At 39.7% G+C, this 21,675-nt stretch overlaps 1 protein-coding gene across 2 annotated transcripts in view; it reads right to left on the bottom strand.

The window, feature by feature from the left end:
* The window catches only part of diaph2 (diaphanous-related formin 2), a 354,189-nt gene that overhangs the window by 55,926 nt on the left and 276,588 nt on the right, over positions 1-21,675 (bottom strand). For both annotated transcript variants that reach the window (XM_054597377.1, XM_054597376.1), the window contains one exon: positions 8,315-8,479. In XM_054597377.1, the coding sequence (XP_054453352.1) occupies positions 8,315-8,479 (165 nt within the window). The remainder of the gene's footprint in view (positions 1-8,314; positions 8,480-21,675) is intronic.

The raw sequence follows: 21,675 nt of genomic DNA on the forward strand, positions 1-21,675 counted from the left end.
GACACACACACAGACAGACACACACACAGACATTCACACAGACAGTCACACACAGACCCAGACAGATATAATCAGAATCTGTCTCCTGCCACCCCCACTCTTTTAGTGTCTTCGCTACTGTATAGTGTTCAGAAGCGGCTGCATGCCATCGGCAAATTATTTTTCAGAGAAGGGGTTTGATAGTTAGAGATAAGCTGCTGGAATAAACAATATATCATTCCTTTTAACACAAGCATATTTGTCTGCAAGGCTTCTTCACTGGTTTACATATTTTCAATAACACCCGGGGCTGATTTGCTGTCAATAATACATCAATATAGCTCTAAAAAAAAGGCTAGATGATCATCATACACAAGTACCATGCTAGGATATTTCCTTTGACAATATGGGGGAGCCATTGCATGAGAAAAGAGCAGCAGCAGTGTCCCAGTCTCTGAGGACAGAGACAGAGATATCATCCTCCTCCCTCCTCCTTCGTGACTGGCTGAAATGTCAGGAAGGAGTCAGAGAAAGATAGATAATCAACGCTACGGATTCAGCCTTTACAAATGTGTCAGTTTGTTCTTGTGCCAGCAGAGAGTAAGATGCAACCGTATGACCTTTGGAAACAACAAAATGTTCTCTCATCCCAGGCCCGTGGCAGAGTCCTTGACAGGACCCATCATAGGTGTTATGTGTGTGAGAGGTAATTTTCCATGCATATAAGCCTGTATGCCTATGCTGTCCATGGGCATCTTTGTGATTCTGCTCATCTGTGATATCCCCCCTTATATATGCATATGTGTGTGTGTGTGTGTGTGTGTGTTGGTAAGTGAAGGCATGGCCCTGTCTGTGCACTGATATAATAAGTGGCGACAGTAGGCCCCCCCATCTAATGCCCCTGTGGTCCTGATGTGTGTGCCGTGTTGGCAGCTAAGACAGAGGGATTACAGGGATTGTGGGGAAGGAACAAGGAAAGAGCAGCTCATGATGCCAGTCAATAGCAGAGCTTTGCTCCATGTCCAAGGACACAAGCCCTCATTGTCACTGTCTCCTTGTTGGATGACAAGGGCAATGAAAGAGAGAGAGAGAGAGAGAGAGAAAGAGAGAAAGAGAAATAGAGAGAGAGAGAGAGCAGAATAATAACAGGGCCTGAATGTGTTTTTGTATTATGTGCATTACCAGAACATAAGGGACGTTTTGCTTCGTAAGCTGTCGGTGAACACTCAGAATCAACCTAGATTTTATCACCACATCGAGGTTGTGTAAACGATGCAGCTTCAGTCTATCAGGGCTATCGACTGGGTGCACTTTGCTGCTCTTTTGAATTAGAGTGGATGAGAGCTGGGCTGTATATTCAGCGACAAAATTGTTAACTCAAAGTTTACTTTGTTCAAGTGATGGGCAGCCAGCACTGGCAGCACAAATCAAATTGATTACTGTCCTCATCCACTGACAGGAGTCGGGTCATTTTGTAAGTAATATCACTGCATTGCTCAGCATCTACAGCATCAATTGGATGATAAATTATGCAGATTACAAATACAATCCTGCCGGCTAAACTTATTTTAAACAAACAACTAATTCTGACTGTAAACATGATTATGCAACGTAATTATGTTGCTATAATCACACAGCACTACTAATTGCCATAGCAACAAATATGTTTTCACTGATCTCTTATTTTTCCCTTTTACCATTCTCTTTGACGGCCTCGATTTTGCCGTTGGCAACAACTGATTGTATCAGGTCTCATTTTCTTGCCAACACTGTATACTGTAGGAGGACATACGAGAGATAAACAATCCTCACGGGATAAATAATCTTCAGTGCAGAGAACCAGATTTAAAACTTATCTGAACAAAATACAAAAGATCTGGTTTCTCTCAAATATTCTGATTGTTGAAAAATATTTAAAAAAAAAAAGAAAAATGGATTTCATTTTGTCTCTTGAGTACTCTCATCCACTAATGATCAAAATACAATATTTACAATATGAATTTAGGTGACCATGGAAACAAGTTATTTTAGTCCCTCAAACTGAGTCATCTGTCCCTTGTTTACGATCATTACTATAGTTACAGTACCACCCAATGCGAGCTTTATTATTTATTCAAGTGAAAACCATCTACTGTGTACTTTGAACTTCTAATTGAGATAAACACCATATAAATGTATAATACTCATTAATTCCCACAGTCTACCCAAGAATTATTAACTTCTGCAGTCTTGAAACATGACATCATTAAGCACCCCAATTTTTTATTCCACATAAGAAATCCAAAAAAGTTGTATGAATTATCTTGTTATTCAGCGACTTGATCCACAGCTCCTACAGTTCACAAGTGGAAGTGTCATTGGGAAAGATACTGAACCCCACAATTTCACCTGAAGGCATTGCCATCGTTGTGTTTGAGTGTCTGTGTGAATAAACATTTAGATGTGATCCTGATGGTCTGGTTGGCATCTTGAATGCCAGCCACTGCCATCAGTGCAAAGACGAGAAAGTGTTATATGAATGCAATTCCATTTACCCTGGAGTTTCATTCATTCAATTCAATTCAATAATATTTGTATAGCCCAATATCGCATATCAAAAATGTTCATCAGAGGGCTTTACAAACTGGACAGCATACGACACCCTTTGTCCTTGGACACAAGGATCACTTACAAGCTTTTCCAGTAATATTGACCACATTGAATGGCCGTCTTCAGGAATGCAACTTGCATAAGTGTCATAAGTAAGTATCTTCGGACTGATGATGACTGGTATTATTAATGTTTCTTAGTTACTGAGGCTGATATTTTTGCTTTGAGTGTAAGAGATATTGGGAAGAAAATACAAAATTACTTAGACCCACTGGCTACAAATCAAAAAATGGAAGATTTTGTTTGATAACTAAATAATCAAATTCTTATGAATAGTTATTTTTTCTAACAAAATGAATGAAGATGAAACTCGCATGGACAAACACAGGCACATATTTTCGGCAAAAAAACTAAACCAAAAGGTCACAAGATTTTCCCCCATGATTATCTACCAGTGTCCTTTGTGGCCTTTATTCTACATATTAATCCTTAAAAAAACACTGAACCCTTCAGTCCACAGGCCACGTTTATGACTGGCTTTGTGCCCTGAACCCCTCCGGTCTTAAGTTGGAAAATGTGGTGCAAGTATTGTATACATATTGCTCAGGGGGGTATGTTAATGTAGAGTAAGAATCTTCTTGAAAAGACCCCCCCAAAAGTGTGGTTTCACATAAAAGCACCTTAATGCCAGCTGGGGTTGAGGCTTTATGAGCCTAAAAGCCTGTCCATCTTACACACACCAGAGGCCATGAGTGTGACATACACTCATTTCTTCTCATGGCCTCCGGTGTGTCTAAGATGGAGATTATAAGTACTCCTATATCTATAACTGGCTGGAAAACTGAATGTTGTGCAACCCACAGGTCCAATCTACCAACAAAGGCCATGCAGCATTTTCCTTTTTGGGGTCTGTTCTTTAAATAATTCATACAATGTATTTGCTGCTCTTCCTTGACCCTGCACAACACAATACATCTCCCACAGCACAGCTCCCTTCCCATGTATACAAGTCCAATGAGGGAGCAATGAGTATTTCCAACTGCTCAGTTGCACCAGTGATCTCACACAGAGAGTGTCATTGCTATATCTCATTGGAATTTTACAAACACTACAGCGTCTGGGCTTTAAGCAGCAAATGTGTTTATTAGCCATCTGTTACACTGTGTGCAAGGGTGTGTGTGTGTGTCTGTGTGTGTGTGTGTGTGTGTGTGTGTGTGTGTGTGAGGGGGGTGGCTTCAAGAAGTTATAGGTTACAGATTGTGAGACTTCTGCTCTGCGGTATGGATGTATTCCCATATTGATAGGTGACCTCCAAAATCTGGTGCAATGATTTTTATGTGTCATGCTAGTGTAAGAGAAAATAATGACAGTGAATCAGCAAGAAGGTGGGGAGAGTGGCACTGCCAGAGCATCATCTTCAGCATTATTAGCATGATTATGATAATTTGTCATATTGTGAAGGAATTAGTAAGCTTTAAAAATATCAAATGGGCCCCAAAGTGGACGGATACAACCGGAGACACACACACACACACACACATAAATCATCATTCTAATCTCATAGATGCTCTATCTTGCTACTTTTGGGAACCGGGTCTGGGTCTTTTGGTCTTATTAGACAGTCACTCAATTAACAAGGAAGACTGTTAGCTCATCCCAGCCCATCTGCTACGCTTTGATAACTCATTAATGGAAAAATCCTCATCCCCAATGCTCCTGGTCAGGATTACACATACAGACCCTGCGATTGCATTTCACTCATACTCTATTTCAGAATATGGCAGCAGCATTAAATTAACAAATTGTTGGACTTTTCGAATACTGTCTCCATTTACTGAAATCAAATATTATTTCATTGGCCGCAGAAAAAAAAAAGAGAATGGAACGGGAGAGGGGAGAGAAAGAGAGATGAAACAGAAGGAAAATAGAGTTAATGGATTCTCTTATCAGTTACATTCAGTTCTGTGAGGACTGTCTGTCAATGCGTTTACTCAAATGCTCATGTCGGTCGGGTGCATTAAGCCCTAGCTTTTTAGTAAAAGCAATTTAAGGTGACTGTATTGCAATGGAATTCTTTAATACTGCGGATGCTTTGTGCTGTGAATGCATTACACAGGGCAATGCAACAAAGACAGAAGTTAGCGAACATGTTCTGTCTGAGTCAAACAACTCAATATTGAAATGAAAGTCTGAGGCACACCAGGCATATCAAGAAGTTAAATTCAGGGCTCTTCCCTAAAACATTAGCTGCCAAGAAGTCATAATATTCATTAGATTTGCCATTTGGAACAAATCAGTGCTGGTTGATGTAGGTCGACTTTGTCAAAGATAAATAACTAGTAGACATCTCCTCAAAATTCCTTCACTGACAAAAAAATAAAAAGCTGAGGAGGATGCTGCAAAGGAGCTAGCTCAGTAATTTTCACAGAGTAAGAAAATAAAAACATTCAAGTAGAAACAACCATTGATTCCTTGTGCTCTGCAAGCAGATGGGATTAGCCTTTCTGTCAGCATAGCTGAGGAGCCAAAAACTATAAATAATATCTGAAGAATATGGTGATTAAAGGATTGTTTTTATATGAATACATTAACTTATAACCAGCCCCCCCCCCACACACACTTCAACAGCATAACACTTTATCCCACTCAGTTCCCTCCCCTTATCCATAGCAGGAAAGTTTAAATCAGTAATAAAATATTCATATGCAGCTATTTGCTTGAGAGAATAATTTATTTTCTTGGGTGGATGCCTCTTTTAGAGATATGCAACTCTGGAATCCTTCAGGGAGTGTTGTGTTATGTGTTGTGTGCACTTTGATCAGTGGGGATGAAAAGTTGGTTTCCGATGGGTATTAGAATAAAGAGAGAAGAAGGATCCAGACAAGGGGACCCTGCCATTCACATGAATGGATTGAGAAGACTGAGAACATGCCCTCTAGACACCAAGTCATCATCCTGACACCAGAAATATTTGGGGTGGTGCCAGGAGGGATGGGTAGACTGTAGAAGGTGAAAAAAACAAAGAATAGATATTTAACAGACTTGGCTACTCAGGAAAAAAAAGCACCCTTGGTTTGTGCCGAGATGATGTGATGTTTCCTTGTCATCAATATCACCTCTCTAACAGCTGATCTGCTTTCTCCTGTTTGCTTTATTCACTGCTCTGTGGTAAACACATTTCCTACAACACTTCAAGAAGCACACTTTTCACACTGGTGTATTCTCTTACGACATTTATTGTAGAAATTTGGACAAAAATGTAAATGTGTTACATAACCAACACAGTAAATTGTGTTATAGTGCCTAAGGAGAAGTGCTATGGAATATATTCTAAAAGTATTTCTGTTTTTTGTGGAGTGAACATGTCCCATAAGTCAAAGTAGATTTTCCCCAGCCATACACAAAATATTTTTTAACTTTGAGGTAGAAAGTGGACTGCCCTTTCATCGACTTTAGAATTTAAAAAATCCTAACCTCCTCTCTAGTCTCATTACCCCTAATACATTCCAGCAGGATCTGCAATGCCCTGCAGTGATAGCACATGCACACACATAGACACAAACCGCTGCAAGCTAATGAAATATGTTTAACAGGTAAAGCGGCTTGCCCAAGCCTTTATCTAGCTCTTTTAATCAGTAAGAAACTCTTATTTTACATTCTCCTATTCTAAGCTACTTTCAAATAATAAATCTTAATCCGTTTTATAACTTTGTCTTTTTCTACAGCTCCCAATTACTAGAAGTTTCTTAAACTAGTAGGAATAAAAAGCTAACAAGTATCTAGTCATAAGCCAGGTTATGCTCTGCAGGTTTGAGCATCTGAAACTCAGGATGCTCGGTGAATGCCATTAAGCAATTTTGTTTCCCATTTGGATCTATAGAACATAACTGCATAAAATATGCATGTTATCTTCTATCCATACTACCTATATCATAGTTAATATAATCATTAATCACTGTCTTTACTTACTAAAACAAAGGGTCTAAATTGTGAAATTATCTTTATATGTATCCAGATTTAAAACACATGCCAGATCCAGCATTTTGATTGGACCAAAATAACCTTGATGAATAAAATAATCTGCAACATTATTTTTAGCAAAAGAAGAAGGTAATGCTTTTACTTTAAGCCCCTCTGGGATAAGATACTTTACACATAAGCTGTATAAACATGGAATAATTGGTTTATAATGTACTATAATGTAGATGTGGTCAGATATAAAGAAATGTTAAGTGTTTATTAAAGTATGGTATTTGTAAGCAATGAAAACTTCTCCTATGAAGACATATTTTCTATCGTTACAACTGTGCTTTACTATAATGTCATTCATTCATTCGTTTATGCAGCAGCCTCCAACTGCAGATGACCACAGGAGGATAAATAAATAAATTATTAAGCACTTATATCTGCTAACATTTACAACATTATTGATTTTAAACCATGTATTTATATACTGATTATAGATAATAAAAAGGGGGATTTAAAGTAAAATGTTACCAAGCCTCTTATTCATAACCTTCCAGACTAAGATGGCAATGGAGCAAATGACAAATTCAAAAAAAAAGGTTACGTCTGTGATTCCTGAAAAAAAATAACTTTGACAGATGCGGTGGCATTATGACCTACTAAAAAATGACATATGGAAGGAAATCACACAGCAGGTGAGCGCTGGTACATTCTTGCAGAGAGTAGTGCAAGAATTTAAAAGAAAAAATGAAAAGCATGTCAGGGCCAACCAAGGGAATATAAAGACCAAAATAGGTGGCCAGAAAAATACGTCGCACTCTCTAATACCAAAAACTTTCTGGCAGTTTTATATGATGGAAGTGAAATCAACCCCAGAACTGAAACTAGAAGTTGATTTGCTCAAAAGCACAAATATTGATGGACTGATGCAATGTTTCTACACTTGTTACTCACATCCAGATTAAAGTTGTATAATATCTCATATCTAAGGCTGGAACAGTGGAAACAACTTGTGTTCTTTTCTGCTATGACTGCGTGCCTTCATCTCAGCTAAAGAAGCTGCTTAACATAACCGGTCATATCAATGGGGTAGATTTTTTTCACTTAAGATATTACAAAAAAAGCCGTCCCGTAAAGAAAGTTACACTGCATGATATCTATACTGCCCTCGGTACATTTCTTTTTTTCGTCTACACTGCTTTTTAACGCTGCCTGGCAGATACAGGTAGACATGTGGTCATAATTAGCAACATTATATGACACAAATTGTTCAGGTAAAATTTCATGGTGGTGCAAAATTAAAGAGATCAGCCCTTGTTTGTTTAGTCTGTTTAAGTTTAAATATTTGACATCATAGGAATCATACTGTTTATTATGTAAACTGTAACTATAGAAAATGTACTACCACTGCCACTTGTTTATTCTAAACATTAATAAACATGTGCATGTAAGCTGTTGCGAGCATGCATGTATACATGGCAGCTACTCCTGCTGAAAATATGTTCCCGTGCACATGCGTTTCATCCCTAAAAGAATAACATTGTAATGTTCCTTAAGATGTCCTGAAAATCTGATGGAGATGTCTGCATGTTTAACACGCACATTCTGTTCACATTTCAATGACACCCAATGTGTGATAAGCAAGTGAAATTGTGTACAAAAGAATGCTCATGTGTGGGTTGCAGCTTCTGTTAGTCTGTGCGTGTGTGTCAACTTGGAAAGAACAATAAAAATAAGACAGTTTGTGTACATGAGCCAAACCATAAATATATATACTCACCATGAAGAGGATGCGGAAGTTGGCCAGTTCTCCGAAGAAATCCTCCACACTGACCGAGTGGGGGTCGAAGGCAAAATAGCTGCCTATGCTCTCATAGAGCTTCTGCATGTTCTTGTGCATCGTGGACAGTTTTTCATACTGCTCCCTTGAATGCTTGGAGAAGTCGTGAGGAAGACAGAGTTAAGGAAAAATGGGAAAACATATCTCAAACTCAGACAAAACGTCCATAATACAACTGTAATCAGCAATATAACCACACCTTACAAATATGTTCATCCCTGACGAAACAAGCCATATCGAGAAATGAACACTTCAGTCTTTATTGCATTCAAAGAGCCCACCTATGTCAAGGTCAACAAAACAAAACACTGGATAAAGAAGGGTCAGAGACAATCTAATGTGCCATTACAATAACCTCTCTAACTCACTTTGGAGTCAATGCCATGGTGAGCTAATAGCTGCAGCCCTGGAGTAATGGAAAGGTGTTTTGTAGTCAGCAGCATGACACAGATGGTTGCTGGAAAAGCTGATTGCAGTCATTGTTCTATTGTTTCTCCCAACAACAGTGGGGTCAGGTTGTTGTGAACCTCACAGCTCACGTTGCACTGTGTAATTTACTGAACAGGCGAGCACTTTTCTCGTGGTGAATGGCTATTGACAGCCGGCATCAGTTCAGCATTATCACAGCAGCCACTGACCTCATGGAGACTCCACCGCGTGCGAGTCTGAGGCTCCAAGACTGACACGCACACAGGACACACACACGCACACAGGACACACACAGGGACACAGGACACACACACGCACACAGGACACACACACATGCACACAGGACACACACACACACACACACACACACACACGTATGCACCAGCTGTGTTTAAACATATATGTACTTAATTGCAAACATAGAATTTTTTTTTTAAAACTACCCACAATATAAACTCCACCAGCACTAGTTTCAGTGCATCAACATTTCTGCCCAAAGACATTAAATACGTTATGTCAAAGTTGCTATTCACCTTTGTTTTCTCTTACAAAGAAGTTTGATTGACCTGACGCCTAATATTTCTGAGGACAACGTAATCATAACAGATAGAACCGACAGTCAGAGCAAAATAATAAAACACAAATTGTAAAAATATTGTTTTTGAGTCATTATGGTTGTGTTTTGGACCATTTCACTTAATAGTTAACGTCTATAAATCCTGTATAATCTGTTATATTTGGGTTTTGCATGAGTATAATTTACAATTTTAGTTAATACGGTTCATGAACTGGTCAGGGGTCCAAGTCTCTAATTCTAAATGGCTGTTGAGAAAAGGGCTTTGCATGGCCAGGCATGAACACTAATGCTCGAACCGTCAGTATGTGATTTGCACAACTGATTTTGATGTATACTCCAAATTAACTGATACATATTAAGACAGTTACTGTAAAATGCTGAAGAGAACTGTGACTTAGATTGCGACACTACCTTTTATGCTTATATACTCAGGCAGCAGCCTCTTGTTCAAAGCGTCACAGGTACAGATATATACGTGGCCTGTGATTGTCAGGGCTAAACAGTTACCAAGATATTGTCTTATGTGATCAATCTGCCATTTATTAATGGTTTGTTTGTTTGTTATTATCTTAGTAGATGTCCATGTTGAGAATCAGGAATAGTTGCGTCCTAAGGTAAGGTATTAACTCACATTTTCCCCCCATGTGGATATTAACAAAACATTAACACGGGCCTGTATGTGTGTGATTTATTTGCAGTCTTACTGTTCAAATGCTCACATTTAAGCGTGAATGCAAAAGGGCCTTTGTGTAACTGACGGAGAATAAAAGCACAGAAAGGGTAGGATGGTTGTCTTACCTCCCTGCAAGCAAGTGTGTACTAAAACAGCAGTATCATTGGCAGAGTCCAGGTTAGCAGCAAGCCCACACACCTGCCCAATGGATGGACTCATCCTTCTGTCTTTCCTCTTCCCTCTCTTTCTATCCCCTTGTCTGCCTGGACATGATTTATCCCCCTTGTTTCTGTCAGACTGGCCTTATCTCTTCTTTTGTCCGCCTCCCCCTCACTGCACTTGTGTGTGAAAACTCAGGGGCCCAGTAGACGTGAAAAGTAAAACTTTGCCAAAGAAAGAAATCCAAACCAGTAAGAGTTGTATAGTATTGCAGTTGTATATGTTTGGTAATGTCTGCAAATTATTCTTTCTAGTTTCCAATCTACCACCAACAACACCATTATTAAATTGAATATCAGTGCTTAATCTAAAAATACTACTGCAGTCAGTTTCAAGTTCTAGACTGTGCTTCACTTAAAGAATCCTCATCAACAATGCCTAATTAGTCAGAATGGAAACATTTCTACAAAGGATACAATACGAAAAGCTTAAATATGTATTGTGGTCAACTGAAAACAAGAATCAGCTACAGGTTCATTTAAAAAAAGGAAGCCAAACATTAATGTTTCAGCAAAATACGTGTTTATATTATTTCTTTGTGGAATCGATTATTAACGACATTAAGATACGTCATTAATTCATCTCTACAGCAGAGTCCATAGTGCTTTGAGCTCAGAGTATGTTAAAGTTACAACTGTTGCCTCCCATATAGAATGGTAGTTTAAAATATGGTGGCACTGGTTACTTTTGCTGCATGTCATGGCTTGTGGCTCTTTGTGTTTCTTTTTCTCCCCTCTCTCTATCTCTCTCTCTCTTATTCTCTCTCTCTCAAACACGCACGCACACACACACACACACACACACACACACACACACACACACACACACACACACACACACACACACACACACACACACACACACACACACACACACACACACACACACACACACACACACACACACACACACACACACGTATGCCCATGCACAGTGGTAAAGTGTCCCGGTGGGGACTGGACTGAGGCGGACTGGGCTTTTGCTCCTTGTATTTCCACATCAAAGACATGTCATATTGATGGAGCCTGACGCACACTATCCTGCAGCGAGACAACCGGTATGCTGGAGCCTTCATCAAATACACATACAGACACAGGCAACAGGCACACACACACACACACACACACACACACACACACACACACACACACACACACACACACACACACACACACACACACACACACACACACACACACACACACACACACACACACCGTCACACTCCCATTCTTTGAATGTCTCTCTGTCAGGTTGTCTGTTATTCTTTTCTTTATCTAAGTTTCTCAGTCATTGTAGCCTTTATTGTCTCTTCTTCTCCAAAGATAAGACTTTTTCCTATGTCCTTCTCCTTTCTTCCTGTCCACCACTGTCTCTTTCAAACACATTCCCCTTATAATTCTTTCTACATTCCCCGTTGATATTCTCTCCATAAAATTCTTTCAATCAAACAAAAACTTCTTTCTTTCTTTCTCTTCTACTGAGAGTGAACTTTCCGCAGTGGGCTGTCTGAGCCGTGTCTGGTATTCTCGTCACTTGGGCTTGAAGCAGAGCAGGGAGCAGAGGCGATGGGTCTCAAGGTAAAGCATCACGCAGCCTTTGGTTGGCCCGACCCTGTTTGTCAGTCTCTGCTCTCCTCTTCTAGCCGTCCTCAGAGAAGTGCTGAACTTCCTGTGCACCGCACCGCACCTCACCTCACCTCACCTCACCTCCACAACACAAAGCAAGACAATTGCTGCAGGGCTTGAGTGCTCAATGTTGCAAATGTGCATGCTACTAAAGATTTCCGGGGGATTTTATGCCAAGGGTCAGATTAGAACACAAATATACTATGCAAATATGGGCATTGTATAGCTCAGTGCCTTGTCTTTCTTGGATTTCTGCAAAGCCGAGGAATGACTGTTTTTCAGACTATTTCAATAACTGATCCTGGAATAACTGTAGGATAAACAATCAGAGTTCAAAAAGGGCTTGTGGAATAGTAGCATGTCACTAAACATAACAGACGAAGGATTGGCTTACACGACTCCAGTTTCTGACAGCATCTCATCTGACTGTGTTGATTTACAAAGACAGTGTCAGATGTAAAATGTGATGTCGATGACAGAGCTCTGCTAGTTCATGTTTTTATAATTCTCTCCCCCTCTCTCTCCCTCAAATCTCTAGTTGTTGCCAAAAGCCACCCTGTCCTTGTCAAAGTCTGGAATTAGTTCCTTGTCCTGCCACAGTGTCCTCATTACTGTGTTTAATCAGTCACTTTCTATCTGTGCATTTGACATGCCAGAAAGGGTACATTTAACATCAGTAAGCTCCGATTAAGGGCACTCATTTTTAACACCACAAAGTGACATCAAAATAATAGCCAAGTCAGACTTACCCTAGATGGAAAAAAAAGGGGAAAAAAAAAAAAAGCTTTTTGGAGCCAGACTCAATTCAATTGTGAGATAAAACCACGAGATAGAGGAGAAATGAGCCAAAAGAAAGTTAAAACAGTTTTTACAATGGCCACCTATGAGGATGGCAATAAATTACCTAGTTTGTTTACCTGTGTGCATGAGAGAGTTATTAAAGTGCTGCATAAAACCCTACAGTGGGGGCCCAAAAAGCCTCCTTAATAAATCTCCTGTAACCTAGTTGCATTAATGTTTATTTAATGCTTTTCCTATGTGCTTGCTGGCCCCTCCATCCAAGGCCCCACACTAAGCCTGCTTTCCTCCAAACCCCAGCATCCCTGCTCCCTTTATCCCCATACCTACTGCCAACAGCCCCTGTGGGCCAAATTACACCAAAGCTGCCCACTGACTGGACACAACCCATCATGTTGAGAGCGAGAGCAGGATGAGAGAGGGATGAAGGAATGGAGTGCAGATGTAGGGCACAAAGTGTGAGAGGGAGAGAGGGAGAGAGAGAGAGAGAGAGAGATGTAAAGGCCACTAGATGTAAAAAGTATTTCTATCTACTCAAATATTTGTATGAATGAACCATCTATGATCTAAGTCATATATTATACTGTATTACATTTAAACCTGTTTGTCTTTGCTTCATCATTTAAACAAAGGTCCAATTTGTACGTTATAGAGAAAGAGTGAGAAAGCAGAGTAAGTTAATTAATACTGCGTTGTTATGTTCACAAGGGGTTTTCCCAGTACAGTAAGTCAGGATAATAAGTGAGGAGGACAGGACCATTTCGATGCTGACAGTGTCCTGAGTTGGTCCAAAGCACAGGCGAAAGGGCTCTCAGAGGGAATTAGCAGAGCAGCCAGTTCCGGAAAAATTTGGGATGTGACCTGGTGCTTGGGTGGATAGAGGGAGGAGGGAAGTGTATGAGAGGAGGGAGGGTATAGTGAAAAGAGGGAGGGCAGGAGGGAAGGAGGATTTGACTAAGTTTAAACGAGGCAGCATATTGTACGTTTAAAATTTTAGATCACAGTCACATATCTGAATGTACTAAAACTGAAATGTCCATAAATATAAATATGTGATATTTAAATATGTGTACATTTTTATTCAATACACGACACCCAAAAAGTCCAAGGAAATTAAATTGTATTAGTTTAAAAAAAGCATAGACTCCTGCTTAGAACTAATTGCTAATGCTCAACCAAAAAAATGACAACTTCAATATGCTGCTAAAGAAAATTCAGTCATGGATTTTTCTAGTGCATTCAGTAGACATTTTGATATTTCTAAGGATGCGTGAAAATTGCAGGTGGCCCTACATGAAAAGTCAGCGGCTCACAAACTTTAATTAATGAACAACCTTTTGGAAACATAAATGTCTGCACCACATTCCAGTGCTATCAGTCCAGTATTTGTTGAGACATTTCACTCTGGATCAAAGTGGTGGACAGATCGACTGACGGACCAAATGATCGACAGGACAACATTTTTGATTCATGAGTCCTGCAGGAATGTCCAATAATAAAACAGCAGAGTTATCCCTTAAAGCAGCAATAGTTGTCTAGTGTCTTTGAGCCAACATAGATTTCTGAACTGATCTGGATAAAAAATGACTTGATACTCAAAGAACAAGAGAAAATTAGTTTTAGGCCACTAAAATCTCAGCTCGTGTGAAATGGGAGCCTGAGAGGCCGAACATAAGGAATTCAAGTCAGGTTTATTTCACATGGTGAAAATAATTAAATCTGTACCAAACTGAATGGCTTAGTGAAACAATACTACTCTCTGAAAATTGCTGGACTTTGTCCAAAGTAATCAAAGCAACACCTTGGATGAAAATCAATCGTGTGCCATCGAGAAACTCTATCCTGTTGATCCGTCTTTGTCACTGCACACAGGCAGATATACACTGCACGCACGCACGCACGCACACACGGTACCCTCCCCCACCAAACCCCCCCCCCCCCCTCTGTTGGATTACAGAAGGTGCCAACTGAGATTACTCTATGCCATATCCCTCCCCTTCACAAAATGTAATTAATGTAATACTTAGTGTGCCACTGCAGCGGCATCAGACTCTACCTTAACCTCAGTGTCTCAAATGCTTCCTAAGTCCCTTTGAATTCAAAATATTTTTTCCACTATGCAACTCATATATATGTATGTGTGTGTGTGTGTGTGTGTGTGTGTGTGTGTGTGTGTGTGTGTGTGTGTGTGTGTGTGTGTGTGTGTGTGTACACATACACACACATAATACACATTATATCATATATAGAGAGTGAAGAGTAATAGATAGCGTATACATATATATTTAATGACCGTGAGGGATGTGTTTTTACTCATCACAGGCTCACTAAATTATATTACCACTTTGGCACAGGGGTCATGACCCTTCCTCTCTCTATACGCCTCTCCTTCATCTCCCCTAAAGCTCCTACATCCTTTTTCTCTTGAAATTAAAAGCCAGATTTGATGTCAATTTTACTTCTGCCCGTCTGCCTCTGAAATATTTATACCTGTAGAGAGGAAGGTTGTTTCTGCTTAAGCATTCAAAGCTCTTCACTACAGCACCCAGCTGGTGTTGGAACAACTCAATGAGGGGCAGACTGTTGGGTGTAATGACTACTATCTGATAAAGGAAAAGAGACTATATCAATAAGATATGAGGGGATTAGGTCCATGGGAATGACCTGTTGAATCATGGATAGGCTATTAAAAAGCTGAGAAAAGGCATGGAAAAGTTTTGGAAAATAATTTGGTGTCCACTATAATGGTGCCGATGAGTGAGTGTATGTGAAATCGACACAGTCCTATTAAGATTAAGATTATTGAAACACACCCGAGCGCACACACAATGTTGCTCATCCTTTCATCCTCCTACAAAGCAATCTCATGTCACATCAATGCCCAGGGCCTGCGCTTCTCAGTGTAATTTTCAGAGTGGTAACATGACAATGCAAATCCACTGTGTTTACAATGTTCATACTTGTCAAACTGTGAAAGGTCAAGGCTCTTGCTTCCCCTGACGCTGATCTAATCGGTACACATCAATTGCTACTTCTACATTACAATAGCTCACAAGATGCCCCTTGAAGAGACAAGTATGTGCTAGAACACAGACGTCACACATGCCATTTAATAGACACAGGTAAGCTTGTAAACCGTATTACAAAGCTGAACATCCACAGGAAACCCAATTGGAGTGCATGTTTCAATAGTTATTATTTGGAAAAACAACAATGAGTAATCTTTGAGATGTCAGTGATACCCAGTGTTACACATACATTGATTGGGTCTTCAATAACTACAAGCACCACTGTCTTTTCCTCAGTACAAAGCTGAAGGAGGTAAAGAGAACGCAATATTTCCCTTACAGATTTACACATTTTCTGTTTAATTATTTAATCTTGTTTGAATGAATTTACTGCACACCTTTGAATACCTAAATAACATACACTATAGCTTTATCCACACATCTTAGTGCCAAACACAATTGCTGCCATTGATGTCGCATTGAGTCTAATTTACATTGCCCCAGTTTCTGACCTGGCTCACTTTTTGTCTAGATAATATATTAGCTTCTTGCCTCCTACTGGGGAGAATAACTAGTTATTTCCTCATAGTATAAAAGATGTGTCTCTTTTTTTCTACTGAGGGAGTACAAAGAATGTGTGGGAGGCACAGTATAGACTTTTTTCCCTTGCATATGTCATGTCTATGCAGTTCTATGCGACAATGACAGTGATGAATCACAATTTCTGGTCTGCACTTTTTTTTCATGCTCTGTCTCTGTCTCTCTGTTTTAACAGTCTATCTGCCTCGACAAGTGTTTCACAAAATTACTCTCACACAGACACGGACACTCATTGTCCAGCCTGTTTTCAACGGCTCATAACTACTGCAGGTGTATTGCAGTCCAAATGATCTGTCATATAAAAATGACACATTCAAATTCATTTGGGATTGCAGTTTCAGCATGTCTTCTTTCTGTTCCGATGTTAATATGGATATGGTTGAACTTTATGTACAATCTTGTGTTTATCATCAATAAGAACAATCAATCTAATATCACATGTATCTATTTTTTTATTTTCATCAATTATCAGATATGACAATACAGTCTGATCTGACAATTAAGTCTTATGGTCTGCATGGCATGATGAGCATGGGAGGCCCTTCAAAATATAAAAAAACACACTAAAACATGGCACCAAGCTGCTGCTGTGTTTTGAAAGACATAAATCACCATAGCTGCTGCGTCTCCAGTCTTTCACTAATATGCAGCTACTTTTGCTAATCGTAGTCATTAAATAGTAGTAAAGCAGAAACAAAAAAAATGTTTGCAACAATAAAAGCAAAAGATGCAAATGAGTGTTAAAAACAAAAAACAAATGATCACTTATACCGACTGACAAATCACAATTGAATTATCATGAAGTGGTAAACTCTATCTCTACAATCTGCTACTCCTAGCTGCTTTAAAAAAAATCTAGGGGAAGTATTTGAAAAGTGCTATTTGACCAAGGTTTGCTCACAGCATGTCAAGATCTTCTGCCTCTGATCACGGTGTATAAAGCTGGAAATGGGACCTCTTAGGTGGCCACTTGCATGCCTCCTGAACAGAGCAGTAATCAAGCCAGGCAGTACCGTTTGCATAAAGATATCACGTTGGGCTGCCTTTGATGTGTGCCTCTTGACTGCTGGGTGTATTTATATGTCAATGGAATATCCTGCCTTCAAGACGGACTGTTTCAACCTTCTGTGCTGCACTATGAACACAACATGGACTAGTTGAATTTCTTGATAATATGTAAATGACATTGATATGCTGTAAATAACTCAACGATAACATCAAGCATGGATCTGTTCTTATATGGGAATGAGAGCAAGGGTTAGCTACTCGATATGGAGAATATTATTTCCGCAGTCCACAACAAAGGAGGATGTGTTCAGATCAATTATATATGCGGGTTTGTTTGTGAGTGTGAAAGGGAGAAGTCTGACACCTATCAAGGTCAACTAACGTTGTTTGTGCAAAAATCATTAAATTGCTCGAATAAAATGAAAATCAATGTCTAAATTGTTTCACTTATTCATTCAAAATATGGTAATCAGCCTTTTCACCAAAGGTAAGGCTGTCTGGAGCAACTGCTCAAATGTGTTGATACTTATAGCCTTAAGGAGCCTAAACTGTAGATATGAAGATGATTTAAGTAAGCATGCTTCAGTGCCAATGGTCAACAACTGGTCAAGTTTTCAATTTGTTTGTAGATAAAGTAATAATGGTGGCAGGAGCCATAAAAGACGGGTTGAAAGAGAGAGACGGAGAGAGAGAGAGAGAGAGAGAGAGAGAGAGAGAGAGAGAGAGAGAGAGAGAGAGAGAGAGAGAGAGAGAGAGAGAGAGAGAGACTGTATATTGATCAGATTCCTTCAGTATGACCACTGGCCCAGCAGCTAGCGTGACAGAGTACAGCTCCATTCAATAGCCTTATCATTACCACAGCACAAACCCATTCAGAAGGTCAGCCTATTTGGCCTCTGGTTCTGTGTTTGTGTGTGTGTGTGTGTGTGTGTGTGTATGTGTGTGTGTGTGTGTGTGTGTGTGTGTGTGTGTGTCTGTGCATGTGTGCATGGAGAGGGGGGGAAAGAGAAGGAAGAGTACATTTCTAATCTTTAAGCCAATGAATCCCATTATAAGACCACTTACAGCACATTTCTTTGTTCAGAGCACTTTCAGCCTAATGAAGTTTAAGAGTAGAGTTAGAAGTAAAAAGAACATGCTGTCCACTAAAGACTGGACAAACCCACCTGCAAAGTCAGAAGATCGTGGATGTAACTTGAAATATTAAAAATAATTTGTACTGTAATCGTAAGTTCAGTTTACTATAGCGGTGTCATAGCGCTCCATGATAGACATGCTGTAAATGAAACCTAATTTTCTAAACTGTCAAAGGGAAGTACGACAAACACAAGATAGTAAAATTCAAACAATCAGCCATGAAGCATTAAGCTTAAATTGGGTTGCTTTAAATACAAAAGGACATCCTCGTCTTTTATTAGATTACAGTCAGACATGAGTGGCAGAGGTAGCTGTCACCAACAGGGAGCTGGAGAAGAAGAGATGCAGACCAGAAAGGAATAATGGAGCTGTCTCCATTGGCAACGCAGAGGCACAGAGGCTATTTTTAGCAAATTAATTTAAGGCTCTAAATAATTAACTGATAATTATCTGGCAATCAAGAGTAAGATAAAATGATCACCCCAAAGAGTTTTTTTTCTGTCATGTGACACAGCAGGGGGACAGAGGAGCTTAGTGTGACTCACCAGTCAAAAAATTGCTTGGTGGCATGGTACAGACAGAGGAAAATAATAAAAAGAATATGACAGGGGGAATACAGTAAGATGTACACGCTGGAAGTCAAGTGGATTTGTGGATTTGACAATGAACAGTGTCTAATGAGTGACAGAAAACTGGCACTTACAATCTATTTGTTTGGGGATAATAGATGTGTGTAGCAGCCGGCACGCACGCACGCACGCACGCACGCACGCACGCACGCACGCACGCACGCACGCACGCACGCACGCACGCACGCACGCACACACACACACACATGCATTCGCATGTAAAATTAAATAGCCAAGGAAGGCACACAAATTCTTATGACGCTACCTTGCAAAAAACACAATAAACTGCAATAATACCACAGTATTTCTCCTCATTCTTTACAAATATGTTCCAAATTATGGAGATTGTAGCTCAGTCACAGTTCGACTAAGCTACAATAGAGAGTGGTGACTAAACGTTGAGTGGTTTTGATTGCAAGTTCAGCGGCGAGGTAGTGGATGCTTTGTGTCCAAGTTAGGTTATCTCCACACCTGACCCTGACAAGATTCCCTCTAAAGAGAGAAGGAGAGGGGGAGAGAGCAGTGACAAGCAGTTGATGAACTGCCTCTGGCTATGTGTGTGTGTCCTCCAACTTGTACAAATAAAAGGACTTTTATTGTTCATCTCCTTCTTACCAAGTATCTCCACTGCCTTCTTGTCTTCATCTCTCTGACCCTCACATGTTTTACTTCTGCTCTCTCTATCCCATTACTTCCTCAATCCTCCCTGACCAGCATACAAATTCATAGGCTGTCAAAACTAAGTATGCAAATCCGTCAACCCATCTTTCCTCATAGTTATCTCCAATTTTTCTAAACTTCTAAATCCATGGTATGTATCTTACTGCAAAGCACTGTATCTGATGAGAAGTGCTGGGAGGAGAAAAATGGGGAAAAAATACTAGAAAATGTTATATGATGATATATGAAGAACGCTCCTAGGCTACAAAATGAATTGTGCTAAATGTCAAAATATACACTACTGGAGAAACATCATGCCTCTGAGCCCTTATGTCAAAACCAATAATAAGTTCAATTTATATAGATAGCACTTTGCAGTCTGTGCACACAACTGATTATCAAATATAAATATATAACTACCTGCATCAGTGTAGCATTATTATAATTAACTAGAAAAGAGGACAAAACCGAGATAATAATAAAACATAAAGGTGAACATGAATTAAAGTCTATGATCACCACGGCAGGTTATTATATACTATTTATATAGCCTGACACATCATATAGAATCAACAGTGGGCAGCCTGAGATGTCCTTTTTTGTTGCAGATGTGAACTGAAACACAGCGAAGTACAATACCTGTGTTAAAAAGTAATGAAGTAGCAGTAAAAGTACACAAAAAAAACCCCATTATGACAGTAATGACAGTAAATGTAATGAATTACTTCCACTCCTACATATGTTCGCATACAGTTTCCATTTTAGAGTTTTGGGATTACAAAGAGGGCACAATTAGCTTGACAGTGTAATGTGCTTTTGTGAGAGCTACGGTTGACAGGCCTACCTAGCCTCCCCACTGCGCAACCTTTTATAAAAATCAATGCCACCACTAAACACAACTCTCCCCTGTGGAGCCGGGCCCTGTTACAGCCTCCTCCCCCCTTCTAGTGCGGGGAGGAAAACACAGACAAACAGATAAATTAGAGCCTCCCTAGCTGCCCTCCTCTCATCCACCAGCCTGTCTTCCATTGTGAAGTGACAACATTACCTCAGTAATAAAAAATAAAAATAAAATAATTCTGTGATTGAAACAAGAACCCCTGCCTTTAAACATCACTTTCTTTGGCCAATTATTTTTTATTTTCTCTACCGAAACATAGAACTATCTGTGGAAATCATTGTTATTGGCTTAATTGGTTGCCGATGGGTGACATAGCAAAAAGGTTTTTGAAGGCTTTGTACACATCTAAGAACAGGATCTTAACAGTGAGTGGACCGCTGAAGAAAACATTTGCTCAGATTATCTCTGCTGCGATACATGAATTGCTCTCCCCGGAAAATACTGCAAGAAATATGTACTATCACAACATGAACAAAATAACTGTGAGAGGGAGCAGCGTAGAAAGGGGATAAAAAGCATGTCTTGTAATAGGAGTAAATAGACAATAGACTTATTGTCATTTCTTTGTCTTTTTGTCTTACACCTCAATGAGGAAGCTTTCATAGACTGTTCTCTGAGTACATATTTAAAGAGGGTCTGGTGTTGGGCATTTGTAAACAATTGACATGGTGAAAAAGCCAGACATAAAATTCTGAACACTTCCTTTGCAAACATAACACCCACCCATTGCTGCAGTGTACAGTATTTCTTAGAAAGTGGCATTCAAAGACACTGAGATCAATGTGTGGAATCATCTGTTTCACAGCATCTTTATCAAGACGGGATTCTGAGTAACACACCAACACACCACAACACTACAGGTATGTAGCTTGGCTGATATACCTCCTATAACCGATCCATTTGGCAGTCTGTTGCTCTAATTTGCATCAGATTACATGGCCACAGAGGCAAACTCTCCTTAATGGGTAGCATCATCCTCTGCAGGTGGCAGGGGAAAAGAATTGAGTTGAGGACACAAAAATGATCTGCCTCCT

The sequence above is a fragment of the Anoplopoma fimbria genome, chromosome 4 (assembly GCF_027596085.1).
Source record: "Anoplopoma fimbria isolate UVic2021 breed Golden Eagle Sablefish chromosome 4, Afim_UVic_2022, whole genome shotgun sequence".
NCBI classification, from domain to species: domain Eukaryota; kingdom Metazoa; phylum Chordata; class Actinopteri; order Perciformes; family Anoplopomatidae; genus Anoplopoma; species Anoplopoma fimbria.